This window comes from Coregonus lavaretus (genome assembly GCF_964263955.1).
Source record: "Coregonus lavaretus genome assembly, chromosome: 10".
Classification (NCBI taxonomy): Eukaryota; Metazoa; Chordata; class Actinopteri; order Salmoniformes; family Salmonidae; genus Coregonus; species Coregonus lavaretus.
The window spans coordinates 31223779-31237037 of record NC_139997.1 but is presented as its reverse complement, the minus strand read 5'-3'; the positions used below and the strand labels follow the sequence as shown (position 1 = coordinate 31237037).

The 13259-nt window shown below is 45.6% G+C and overlaps 1 protein-coding gene across 1 annotated transcript in view; it reads right to left on the bottom strand.

Moving 5' to 3' along the window:
• The window catches only part of LOC311135583 (LHFPL tetraspan subfamily member 7 protein-like), a 243248-nt gene that overhangs the window by 108844 nt on the left and 121145 nt on the right, over positions 1-13259 (bottom strand). Inside the window, exon 2 of the mRNA XM_084169595.1 lies at positions 7860-7998. Within this exon, the coding sequence (XP_084025721.1) occupies positions 7860-7998 (139 nt within the window). The remainder of the gene's footprint in view (positions 1-7859; positions 7999-13259) is intronic.

Here is a 13259-nt window from a genome sequence, read left to right as displayed (position 1 = left end):
AACATATCATACGAATCGAAATTCGTAACATATCAGACTAATTGTAATTCGTAACATATCATACGAAATGGATGATGGACATCCACAAATTAATACATACCATACGAAATGTCACATATCAAACTAATTGGCTTTACGTTTACTCTTTTACGTCTACCCCTGAGTCCAGGTTGAAAATGATGGTATCTCTCAAAAAACAACATTAAAGTAATGTAAAGATGAAACATATTGAACAGTGGTTGAAGCCAAGATGTTCATATCTCTTCACAAAGCTAGTGCTCTCGAGTGGATTAAACACAGATTAATCAGGAGGCATGACAGCACATTCTTAATGACTGTGCAGCTTTAATTGGCTGGCAGACCAATTAGACCAACCAGTGTCCATCAATACCCAACATCAAACACATACTGTACAGGAGCAGTCCAGCCACTGAGGGGAGAAACAGACATTTTCTCATACACAACCAAATATCCATGTTTCCAAAGAGAGAGAATCCATTTGAAGCATCTTTCACTGTGAGGAGTAGAAGCTCTGGGGCACCAGTGGAGAGACGTGACAGGGGACCAACCATATTACCATCAACAGCCAACGCAAACTGAGCTCTGATTATACAGAGTTACACATGCTAGGAAGAGACATACAAAGACACACACACACATACATTTACATTTTAGTCATTTAGCAGACGCTCTTATCCAGAGCGATTTACAGTTAGTGAGTGCATAAAATTATTTATTTTTTTCTTCATACTGGCCCCCCGTGGGAAACACACACAAACACACACACACACACACACCCTCATAACTCTGGAGGACACACATCCATGATTGATGTCTCCTGTCACAGTGTGCTGTGAGTCACAGGTGAAAGGTTATTGTGTCAGCATCACACAAAGCAGCTAAACTGGTTCAAGTTCTGCCAACTTGCAGAGGAAAACAAATGGGAACACAGATGGAAAAACCACTATTGGACTGGGGCTGCAGTTCAGTCGTTGCAGATAGCAGTGTTTTCCACACTCCATTTCAGAAGTATGTTTGATTTGAAAAGCAGTATGCCCCGCATTGGAGGGAGTTGACAATTTATTTAGATATTGGCAGCAGAGGAGGCTGGTGGGAGGAGCTAATGGAGGACGGGCTCATTGTAATAGCTGGAATGGGATAAATGGAACCGTGTCAAACGTGGTTTCCATATGTTTTATGTTTTTTATACAATTCCATTTATTCCATTCCAGCCATTACAATGAGCCTGTCCTCCTCTAGCTCCTTCCACCAGCCTCCTCTGATTGGCAGTTATTATAACATATAACTTGGGTGCCAGGGTCCTGGTCAGGTTACGTGGTCTGGAAAACCTCCTGGCCCCAATACTAGCTACAGCTGCAAAAAAGATTTGCTTTGCCTGTGGGAATGAACTTTGGACCCTGCGCTAACTGGTTTGATATGCTCTCTGAAGTTATTATGCATATTAATATAATATAAAAAGTTAAACTGCTTAACTAAGCATCTTGCTGGCTGACTTCTTGGTTTCAGAATAAAGCAAATTGTTAGTCTCTAAAATTGCATTTATGTTGTAAAGGCCTCTGGTAATCAAATATTTTTTATCCCGGTCTCCTCTGGTAAGGGAATGTAGAGAATGTTGTGTTCTCCTTATAATGAGAGGATGAGAGAGAGAAAGAGCAGGAGAAAGAGAGAGAGAGAGGGAGTGGGAGAGAAAGAGATAGAACAAGAGAGCGTTCAAGAAGGAGAACAGCATTCAGATCTCTGTCACCACCCTGGGCTTCCTCCTGGGTAGATAAACTGTAGTACTCCAAAGACATGCTGAAAATAGTATGGTAGATATATTCCAAAGAGATGCAGAAAATAAGCTCAACAGACAGGACCTCAACCAATATTATGTGTGCTACAGTTAGGAGGGACAGGTTTTACTATAAGGTATTTTCATTACTATCGCTATCTTCGATTCCAACCATCCCTAAGGTGGTGAACAGTGCATTCCATCTTTTCTGTTGTACATTCTAACTGAAACACCACTGTGATGATTGACAGCTGGCACATGTTCATTATACACATTGGCACCGATGAAGGCAGCGGTAACGACAACATCATCAAGCACAGGTGCAGCTCAGCTTTAAACCACAGGGGCCTCAAGTGCATGTGCACACACACACACACACTCCATAGCCGTGCTGCTGTTCTGCAGAGTTTAATAAAAGTAGTTGTGATATTTTGATATTCATGTTTGGGAGGAAAGAGGACATCTGCATAGCAGCTCTGCCCAGGGGAGGGTTGACACAGCAGGCAACTGCCTCCTCAGCACTATCATTTTACATTTTAGTAATTTAGCAGACGCTCTTATCCAGAGCGACTTACAGTTAGTGAGTGCATACATTTTCCATACTATCACACTGGAACACAATAAAACAGTGTGTGTGTGTGTTTGTGCAAGAAACACCTGGAAATATCGGCTGGGTGGAGGTTAACTTGATGCCAATTTACATTTACGTCATTTAGCAGACGCTCTTATCCAGAGCGACTTACAGTTAGTGAGTGCATACATTATTTTTTTATATTTATTATTTTATTCATACTAGCCCCCCGTGGGAATCGAACCCACAACCCTGGCGTTGCAAACGCCATGCTCTACCAACTCAGCTACATCCCTACCAGCCATTCCCTCCCCTACCCTGGACGACTTGTGTGCCGCCCCATGGGTGTCCCAGTCGCGGCCGGCTACGACAGAGCCTGGATTCGAACCAGGATCTCTAGACCACTGCGCCACTGCGTAATTTGCATTACAGTTGAGAATGATGCTCCAACTGATGAATCAAATGCTCTTGGATTCTGTTGTTTTTGGTTGGGAGCTTGTATGAGTCAAGAACAAACAAGTGAAATGTACCGAAAGCTTTTTATTCAATTATATGATATTCTATTGCTGTTTTGTGGTAAATACAGTATGCTAACCGAGGCTAATTTAATTACATCATGCCTGTATCCGTGACTGCCTGTGGCTCCAACAGAGCGTGACGTATCTTCAGTGTTGAACAGAAGAACCACACAGAGTCACTGTTCTGTCACAATACTCTCTTCACCTGACATTTGCTTTTCTTTCCCATAGAGCTGCATTGAAATGACTGATTAGAATAATGAGGAGGTCTAAAAAGCAAGAGCGTGACAGGCAAAGATAAGAGACCCGTATAGTGATTGTGAACAAACATTCCTGAGAATGTGCGAGTGTATGTATAAGGGCAGGTGGCATCCTCAGTTTACCCAGCTTTCCACTGCCTTACTGTGAAGACCAGTAGACCTAGCCCACTAAGAAAAACAGCCCAATAAAATATGCGCCCTCGCAAATAAAATATGCCCCTCCCTGTTACGTTAAAACATTCATGGAGACTGCTAGCCACGTGCTACATTATATACTCCACCATGTAGCGGCACAGGGGGGAAAGAAAGACCCTGAACCTCAGCAGCACCGAATGGAAGCGCTGTGCTGCGCTGAGCCAGCGAAGGTTAAGCGAGTTCAAAGTCTAATCCTGGACTTCACCCATGGGAGTTCAGAGCTGGGTAAAGGAAAAAGAGCAGGGCTGTTTTTATGTCTAAAAAGCCTTTTCTGGTTCTGCTGCATGTGTGTGTGTGTGTGTGAGGATGGGAGCACACACACTCTGGAGGAATCAAGGCTTTAGCGAGTGAGGGGAGCTAAATCCTCTCACACATGCACACACGCAAATGCACGAACACACTAGGCTAGCATTGTCTTGAAAGTTATTGTTCAATTGTTTCTTATTAACAGTCTACAAAACAAACGCCTTTTTAAACACACACACGCCCAACACACACACACACACACAAACACACACACACGCACACACACACGCACGCGCACATGCAGCAGGCCTGAGAAAACAAACAGACACACTATTCTGATCTCAGTTGTTCTTTGGCTTCGTACACTCTCCAAAAAACTCTGTTTATCAAGACGAGACAACCTGGAAACTGAACAAAGAAACCAAAGCTTCTGCATTGTTATGATGCATTGCATAAATGATACACTAGACAGTGAGAGCTATATCACACTATAGGATTACACAGACAGAGGCTGACTGGCCTAGACTGCCTGCCTACTGCCTGGGCTCTTTGTCGAAATAGTGGATTTACCCAATAAATTACTGGAAGCTTACATTATAGTGTGCGACTCTCTTCATTTTTTATAGCCTACTCTTTGTCAAGCTCTGCCACAGATCTGGCCTGGAGTCTGGGTGGACACAGCCCATATCGAGGCTTGAGCGGTATGAAGTGTTCAAAGAGGTGGGAGGCAGGCCTTTTAAACAGACCATTAGCCCTGTCTAGGAACTAAGCTCTCGACTTTGTCAATATAGATTGAGGTTGCAATCTAACCAGCTACTAATTAGCCTGTGTTAAATACCACTTCCCTGGCTATAGTCAAGCTATAAATCGATAATCCAATGGGTCATTGGCTAAAATCAATGTTGTTGTGCTGACGCTAAGTAAATGAGAAGTAAACAAACATTTTCTCATAATTTCAAACTAGAAGTAGATCTAATCTTAGTGAGATAATCAGGGGGGAAATAAGTGCTAAAACTGTGAGAGTTGTGAGACTTGTTCATTTCTAAACTTTCTGAACTATACGGTGTGGCTAAAAAAGACCTGAGGTTTTCAAAAGGGCTTTTGGCAGGAAATCCAGGAACATTTCCAAAGAAAGTGTCTGAAAAGCCCAGTCTGCAAAAGTGTGTTGTTGTTGTTTCAGGGTTGTTTTTCTCAGAGTTGGATATGTTTCAGGATAGGAAAGTTTTCAGTGCAGGAAATAAAAGCAGTACTTCACTAGCCAGTCCTTTCTCCTCTCTCATTCTACAGGATATCCTTTATAGTTTACTGGATGTTGTGGGAGTGTTGTGGGAGTGTCAGAGTTGTTAGTTAGAGCAGTTTGTGTCCTTCAGATATCTAAACATCACACACTTTGACAAGCACATAACTACACACAAACACACAGGAACAGACAAACATGTACACATATGCACACTCTATACAGTGTGTGGAGGGCCTATGCACCAGGGTGGTGGGCAGCAGCTAGGTCTGGTTAGTTTACCTGGCTGGCGTTGTGTGTATACATCACATTAAACTCTAGCGTCATATCACCAGCAACACTCATGCTTAGTTTATGGGGCTACTTCCCTGTTTGAATGAAAGCAGGGTCCTGATAGTCTCCCTGAACCAATGGCCTGTGTTAAGGGGCTGTAATTGTCTTTTATGGCCGCCTTTAAATCTCCCCGGTGCCCTCCTCATATCACTACGCCAGCGCAACACTTCACTCCACCACCGCACCGCAACCCGTAACCTAGCAACGGCCTGCTGAAGGCCTGAAGAGCAGCAGCTTCCGTTTGGTTTTGTGTGAGTGATGTGCCTTGGCAACAAAGTGAGCTCCTCTTCACTTCAAATGATAGGCAGCTTTATCTGCATGTAGCTCGTAAGTATCTGTATACTGAGCCGTCTCTTATGGATTAATACCTATAGAGAACACTACAGGGCATTTCCATGTAAAAAGCCCCATGAGCACTAACGTGAAGTTCATAGGAACACATCAGATTTGGTATCAAATGAAAACTAAGAGTCTATATTTTTTAGAAATTAAGGCACATATACACATTTTTAAACCATTTTCCAGCCTACAAATTAGGAATAAGCAAAGGCTTTGATTTCTGGTCAAACAGCTAGAAAAGGAGTCTTAGAAAACATCTAGCAGAAAAAGTCTAAAAAGGTATTAGAAATGCATCAAAGCACAATAATGTTGATGTAAAGACACCTGCCAACTAATATGAACACTTATATTTAGTTTTGCAGAAATTATTTGCCTTCTGTAATTTTAAGAAATATTGCCTAGTGTCTTGTCATTTTGTTACCAAAAATCCACATATCTTTAAGATATATTTTTATTTCTCTCCCTCATGAGGCTGGAGGATAGTGAAAGTTCACAGAAGTAACAAGTAAAGGTAGACCTACCAATTAGTTATAGTGTTTTTACTGAAATCAATTTGGTTTATGATTTATTAAGTGATTAAAACGTCATTCTGTTATCAAATCGGAAACAGAATGACCAAAAAATCTGTAACAGAATGACTGCAACTGTATTGGCTACAATGGGAGCTCACTTGCTACTGTCCTCCCTTCCACTGGCATACTGTTATGTTCAGCTCATAACTGTTTTCTTTCTTTTTCTGTCACGTGGTGGTCAAAGCAAGAGTGTGAAAACAGTCTGGACAACCCCTCACTCTCTCTCTCAAGTTAATGTCAACTCTCCCAGATTTTACTGACAACTACCCATGAACCCCCTCTCGTTCCATTTACTATAACCAGCCCTCTCACCCACTAAGCACCGGCCGACACCGGACGTACATGGACGTTGAAAAGTACAGTCGTGGTCAAAAGTTTTGAGAATGACACAAGTATTGGTCTTCACAAAGTTTGCTGCTTCAGTGTTTTTAGATATTTTTGTCAGATGTTACTATGGTATACTGAAGTATAATTACAAGCATTCCATAAGTGTCAAAGGCTTTTATTAACAATTACATTAAGTTTATGCAAAGAGTCAATATTAGCAGTGTTGACACTTATTTTTCAAGACCTCTGCAATCCGCCCTGGCATGCTGTCAATTAACTTCTGGGCCACATCCTAACTGATGGCAGCCCATTCTTGCATAATCAATGCTTGGAGTTTGTTAGAATTTGTGGGTTTTTGTTTGTCCACCCGCCTCTTGAGGATTGACCACAAGTTCTCAATGGGATTAAGGTCTGGGGAGTTTCCTGGCCATGGACCCAAAATGTCGATGTTTTGTTCCCCGAGCCACTTAGTTATCACTTTTGCCTTATGGCAAGGTGCTCCATCATGCTGGAAAAGGCATTGGTCGTCACCAAACTGTTCTTGGATGGTTGGGAGAAGTTGCTCTCGGAGGATGTGTTGGTACCATTCTTTATTCATGGCTGTGTTCTTAGGCAAAATCGTGAGTGAGCCCACTCCCTTGGCTGAGAAGCAACCCCACACATGAATGGTCTCAGGATGCTTTACTGTTGGCATGACACAGGACTGATGGTAGCGCTCACCTTGTCTTCTCCGGACAAGCTTTTTTCCGGATGCCCCAAACAATCAGAAAGGGGATTCATCAGAGAAAATGACTTTACCCCAAACCTCAGCAAATCAAATCAAATCACATTTTATTTGCCACATGCGCCAAATACAACAGGTATAGAGACATTACCGTGAAATACTTACTTACAGCCCTTAACCAACAAAAAAGTGTTGAGAAAAAAAGAGCAGAAGTACCTGTGGCGGCAGGTAGCTTAGTGGTTAAGAGCGTTGTGCCAGTAACCGAAAGGTTGCTGGTTCTAATCCCCGAGCTGACTAGGTGAAAAATCTGCCGATGTGCCCTTGAGCAAGGCACTTAACCCTAATTGCTCCTGTAAGTCGCTCTGGGTAAGAGTGTCTGCTAAATGACTCAAATATAAATAAAATAACAGTAGGGAGGCTATATACAGGGGGTACCGGTACAGAGTCAATGTGCGGGGGCACCGGCTAGTTGAGGTAATATGTACATGTGGGTAGAGTTAAAGTGACGGAGATACGTTGTGCATTCAACTTTTCTAACTCTAAGTTGAAACCCAGACTAAGTTAAAAAAAAATATATATATATATTTTTGGAACCTTCTGTCGGGCCAAACCAAACGGCGTCGCGGCCCCAGTTTGGTCAGCCCTGGTCTAGGTAATAGAAAGTGTGTGTGTTGTTGTTGACAGGTGTGTGTTGTTTTTGACAGGTGTGTGTGTGTGTCTGTTTCTGTGTGTGTTCTGTACTCACGCGCAGCCATCTGCATGTATCCAGCCAGTGTACAGATCCTCCTCTCACAGCCTCCGCTGGGCAGGAAGATGGTGATGATGGCCAACAGAGAGCTGACTGCCAGGAGAGAACATCCTCCAGAACACAGCACCGCACTCGTCTGAAACACACACACACACACACACACACACACACACACACACACACACACACAAACACCAGAGAAAGGGTAAGTTCAAGGTTTGATCACTCGTTATTGACGTTAAACATTAATACACTCTTAACGCATATTTGGATATCAGCTTGCTAATCAGCAACCAGTACAAATCAAGGAAGAAACTTCGACAGGTTGAACCATTCTAAATAGAATGTGTGATAGTTTGAAAGCTAGAAACAGAATTAAACATGTCTCTTACTCACACACACACACACACACACATTGGTTAATGGGTTTCTGTTTCCTGATACAGTGCCTTAAATCAGAACAACAAAGGAGTGACCCTGACTGTCCTCATTCATTACACTATGTTTAATCATACACTGGTCACACAGACAGAGAGAGGCTGAGGAGAACACCGGGCAAGCACAACACATAACCCACGCTAACAGACAACTGTGCTCACACAATCCACTAACACGCACACACACAAGCTGTGGGCTAGGTGAGGTCCTGGTATGTAGGTGCTATGCGCCCAATGCGTTAGTGGTTAAGAGCGTTGTGCCAGTAACCGAAAGGTCGCTGGTTCTAATCCTAGAGCCGAATAGGTGAAAAATCTGCCGATGTGCCCTTGAGCAAGGAACGTAACCCTAATTGCTCCTGTAAGTCGCTCTGGATAAGAGCGTCTGCTAAATGACTAAAATGTAAAAATGTAAAAATGTTCTAGGTAGGGAAATGAAAGAGCTGTGTGTCAGGTGAGTGGGGGGTCCAGGTATAGGAGCTGTGTGTCAGGTGAGTGGGGGGTCCAGGTGAATTCCCCCAGACAGACAACCTCCTTCCTCATCCTGATTCCTGCTGTTTGATCTGCCTGGCAGTCTCTTCATTCATTAGCCCTTCACCCTGTCTCACACTGGCTTTGATAAAGCTGCTGCACATCCTACTTTCCTACCTCCCGGACACACACATACACACACACACACACACACACAAACAAACACACAGTGGAGTCGTTGGAACAAGTCCTGTGAGTGATTAGCATTCAAGCCACGACGATCACAGAAAACTGTATAACATGCATGAGGGAATTACACCACTAATACAAGTGTCATTAGTCATGTACCTGATGTGTTTCACTGTTCTGACTGACACGGAGGGAGAAAAAAGACAGCAAGAATCTCCATGCCTGACAGAAGATGTAATTAAATTGTTCTTGCAAGTTTCGGGCAGAGAAAATGAGGAAGGTCGCCTTCATTTTTTGATGAAGGTAAGAAAAAAGAGAGCGATAGATGATAAAGCAACCCCTGCTGTTCTGAGATGAGCTACTCCAGGGATCATCAACTAGATTTAGCCGCGGGCTAGTTTTTCTTGAGCGAATGGTCGGGGGCCGTAACATAATTACAAATAATTTGTAGTCTGCAAATTGACTGCAAGAAGCCCATACAGATAAAATAATTGACTATAACATAATAATTTCAAACCTTGCTAACATTTGTATACGATCACGTGTTTCTCTGTTATGTGTGGGAATACCTCCCCCCCATTTGTTTTTATACATACAGTGATTTCGGAAAGTATTCAGACACCTTCACTTTTTCCACATTTTGTTACGTTACAACGTTATTCTAAAATTGATTAAATCGTTTTTTTCCTCATCAATCTACACACAATACCCCATAATGACAAAGCAAAAACAGGTTTGTAGAAATTGTTGTAAATGTATTAACAATAAAAAACGGAATTATCATTATTTACATAAGTATTCAGACCCTTTACTGAGTACTTTGTTGAAGCATCTTTGGCAGCCTCGAGTCTTCTTGGGTATGAGGCTACAAGCTTGGCACACCTGTATTTGGAGAGTTTCTCTGCAGATCCTCTCAAGCTCTGTCAGGTTGGATGGGGAGTGTCGCTGCACAGCTATTTTCAGGCCACTCCTGCGTTGTCTAGGCTATGTGCTTAGGGTCGTTGTCCTGTTGGAAGGTGAAACTTCGCCCCAGTCTGAGGTCCTGAGCGCTCTGGAGCAGGTTTTTATCAAGGATCTCACTCTGTACTGCTGCCACCACCATGCTTCACCTTAGGGATGGTGCCAAGTTTCCTCCAGACGTGATGCTTGGCATTCAGGCCAAAGAGTTCAATATTGGTTTCATCAGACAAGAGAATTTTGTTTCTCATGGTCTGAGAGTCTTTAGGTGCCTTTTTGCAAACTCCAAGCGGGCTGTCATGTGCCTTTTACTGGGAGTGACTTCCGTCTGGCCACTCTACCATAAAGGCCTGATTGGTGGAGTGCTGCAGAGATGGTTGTCCTCTGGAAGGTTCTCCCATCTCCACAGAGGAACTCTGGAGCTCTGTCAGAGTGACCATCAGGTTCTTGGTCACCTCCCTGACCAAGGCCTTTCTCCCCCGATTGCTCAGTTTGGCTGGGTGGCCAGCTCTAGGAAGCGTCTTGGTGGTTCCAAACTTCTTCCATTTAAGAATGCTGCAGACATTTTTTTTGGTACCTTTCCCCAGATCTGTGCCTCGACACAATCCTGTCTCGGAGCTCTACGGACAATTCCTTCGACCTCATGGCTTGATTTTTGCTCTGACATACACTGTCAATTGTGGGACCTTATAGACAGGTGTGTGCCTTTCCAAATCATGTCCAATCAATTGAATTTACCACAGGTGGACACCAATCAAGTTGTAAAAACATCTCAAGGATGATCAATGGAAACAGGATGCACCTGAGCTCAATTTCGAGTCTCATTGCAAAGGGTCTGAATACTTATGTAAATACGTTTTTTATTTTTTATACATTTGCAAAAATGTCAGTATGGGCTATTGTGTGTAGATTGATGAGGAAATTTTTTTGTTTAATCCATTTTAGAATAAGGCTGTTGTCACGGTGTTTAAATGGTGTGGTGTGGAATCAGGCGCAGAAGCAGATGTACAGTCCAACAAGACTTTACTAGTGCGAGCAAAATAATCCAAAAACGGCCTGAGGCCAAACAGACGCACACAGGCGTCAAACACGAGCGCACAAACACAGGGCGCAAAAACTCTCCTCAACCGAGGAGGAAGCTAAACGTTACTGGCGTACCGAAACACGGGTAACGCACAAACACCTGACACGAAACAATTACACACAACACTACACTAACAACAAGGAAACTAAATAGGGTGCTTAATGAGACATAACACAAGACAGGTGTGGCTAACAGACAAAACTAATCAAACAGGAAACATGGAACATACAACGGTGGCAGCTAGAATTCCGGAGACGACGAACGCCGAAACCTGCCCGAACAAGGGAGAGAGGCAGCCTCGGCCGAAACCGTGACAGTACCCCCCCCTTGACGCGCGGCTCCAGACGTGCGCCGACTCCGGCCTTGGGGACGACCCGGAGGACGTGGAGCAGGGCGCGTCGGATACCCCCGATGGAATTCCGTCAGGAGCGACGGGTCCAAAATGTCTCTCCTCGGCACCCAGCACCCTCCTCCGGACCGTACCCCTCCCACTCCACTAGATACTGGAGACCCCCCATCCGACGTCTCGAATCCAAGATGGACCTCACGGAGTACGCCGGTGCCCCCTCGATGTCCAATGGGGGCGGGGGAGTCTCCCCTATCTCATTTTCTTGGAGCGGGCCCGCTACCACCGGCCTGAGAAGGGACACATGGAACGAGGGGTTAATACACTTATACTCCACAGGTAGCTGTAATCTATAACATACCTCGTTCAACCTTCTCAGGACTTTAAATGGCCCTACAAACCGCCGACCCAGTTTCCGACAGGGCAGGCGGAGGGGCAGGTTTCTGGTAGAGAGCCAGACTCGATCACCAGGTGCGTACACCGGTGCCTCACTGCGGTGGAGATCAGCGCTCGCCTTCTGACGTCGGAGGGCCCGCTGCAGGTGGACGTGTGCAGCGTTCCAAGTCTCCTCCGAGCGCCGCGCCCACTCATCCACCGCAGGAGCCTCGATCTGGCTCTGCTGCCAGGGTGCCAGAACCGGCTGGTAACCCAACACACATTGAAATGGAGTTAGGTTAGTGGAGGAATGGCGTAGGGAATTCTGGGCCATCTCGGCCCAGGGAACGTACCTTGACCACTCCTCCGGCCGGTCCCGGCAGTATGTTCTGAGAAACCTACCCACATCCTGGTTTACGCGTTCCACCTGCCCATTACTCTCCGGGTGGTACCCCGAGGTGAGGCTCACCGAGACCCCCAACCGCTCCATAAACGCTCTCCAGACTCTGGAGGTGAATTGGGGACCCCGATCAGCCACAATGTCCTCGGATACCCCGTAGTGCCGGAACACATGGGTGAACAGTGCCTCGGCAGTTTGTAGGGCAGTAGGAAGACCCGGCATGGGGAGCAAACGACAGGCCTTAGAGAACCGGTCCACAACGACCAGGATAGTAGTATTCCCTTGGGAGAGGGGAAGGTCTGTTATAAAGTCCACAGAGAGGTGGGACCATGGTCGTTGTGGAACGGGCAGGGGTAGCAACTTACCCCTAGGCAGATGTCTAGGCGCCTTACACTGGGCGCACACCGAGCAGGAGGAAACATAAACCCTCACATCCCTTGCCAACGTGGGCCACCAGTACTTGGCACTAAGACAGTGCACTGTCCGGCCGATACCCGGATGTCCAGAGGAGGGTGACGTGTGAGCCCAATAGATCAATCGATCCCGAACCTCGAGCGGAACGTACTTCCGACCCTCCGGGCACTGTGGTGGACTAGGGTCGGTGCGTAACGCCCGCTCGAGTTCAGTATCGACCTCCCACACTACCGGTGCCACCAGACACGACTCAGGCAGTATGGGAGTGGGCTCCACGGACCTCTCCTCCGTGTCATACCGCCGAGACAGCGCATCTGCCTTGCCATTCTGTGACCCAGGGATGTACGTGATTTTAAAAGTAAACCTGGTCAAGAACATACTCCATCTTGCCTGGCGAGGGTTCAGCCTCCTCGCCGCCCGGATGTACTCCAGGTTACGGTGGTCCGTCAAAATGAGGAAAGGGTGTTGAGCCCCCTCAAGCCAGTGCCTCCACACCTTTAGAGCCTGTACCACGGCTAACAGCTCCCTGTCCCCTACGTCATAGTTCCGCTCCGCCGGACTGAGCTTCTTAGAATAAAAAGCACAGGGGCGGAGTTTAGGTGGCGCGCCAGACCGTTGTGAAAGCACGGCTCCTAAACCGGCCTCTGACGCGTCCACCTCTACCTGGAACGGCAAAGAGGGATCTGGATGCGCCAGCACCGGGGCCGAGGTAAACAGGTCCTTCAGC